The 530-nt window shown below is 49.4% G+C and overlaps 1 protein-coding gene across 1 annotated transcript in view; it reads left to right on the plus strand.

The window, feature by feature from the left end:
* Positions 1–94: 94 nt before the first annotated feature.
* The window catches only part of LOC107081355 (centromere protein J-like), a gene marked incomplete at both ends in the record, with an annotated part of 3,092 nt that continues 2,656 nt past the window's right edge, over positions 95–530 (plus strand). Inside the window, one exon of the mRNA XM_015369548.1 lies at positions 95–529. Within this exon, the coding sequence (XP_015225034.1) occupies positions 95–529 (435 nt within the window). The remainder of the gene's footprint in view (position 530) is intronic.

Below are 530 nucleotides of genomic sequence, written 5' to 3' on the forward strand. Positions count from 1 at the left end.
TCCACATCCGGTCACAAACTGGTCCCCATGTCATCCAGCATACTAAGCCTATAGCAGCATAAATATAGAGATAGCTAGATTTAAGTTGGATTAGAATATCTCCAAAGTCTGCAGCGTTTCAGAGACTTTCTGTGCTTCACAGGTTCTTCGCATGGACCAGCAGAAGAGGCAAGCTGCCATCGGGCTCCACAACAGGCGACTGTCCTCCACCCCCATTAAATCCACATCAGGAAGCCAACCTATGCAGAGCGGAGGTGTTGAGCACACCAATGATGTGTCAGAGTGTAATGGTTTCCCTCTGGAGTCAGGAGCGCCTGCTGGGAATGTAATAGGTGGTCCGCTTAAGAGCAAAGAGAGTGACGTGAATGAGGGAGGACAGGATGACAGCAGCTCTGAGTTTGGAGGCACAGAAGTGACGATCGAAGGGACGCTTCGTTTTTTAGCACCTTCTAACCCTACATATGACAAGCGGTCTTACCAAGATGATGAGAGTCTCAAGGATTCGGCGTCAGATAGGGAGGAGGAGAATG

Source organism: Cyprinodon variegatus, unplaced genomic scaffold (assembly GCF_000732505.1).
Source record: "Cyprinodon variegatus isolate N-32 unplaced genomic scaffold, C_variegatus-1.0 Scaffold4429, whole genome shotgun sequence".
In the NCBI taxonomy this organism is placed as follows: Eukaryota; Metazoa; Chordata; class Actinopteri; order Cyprinodontiformes; family Cyprinodontidae; genus Cyprinodon; species Cyprinodon variegatus.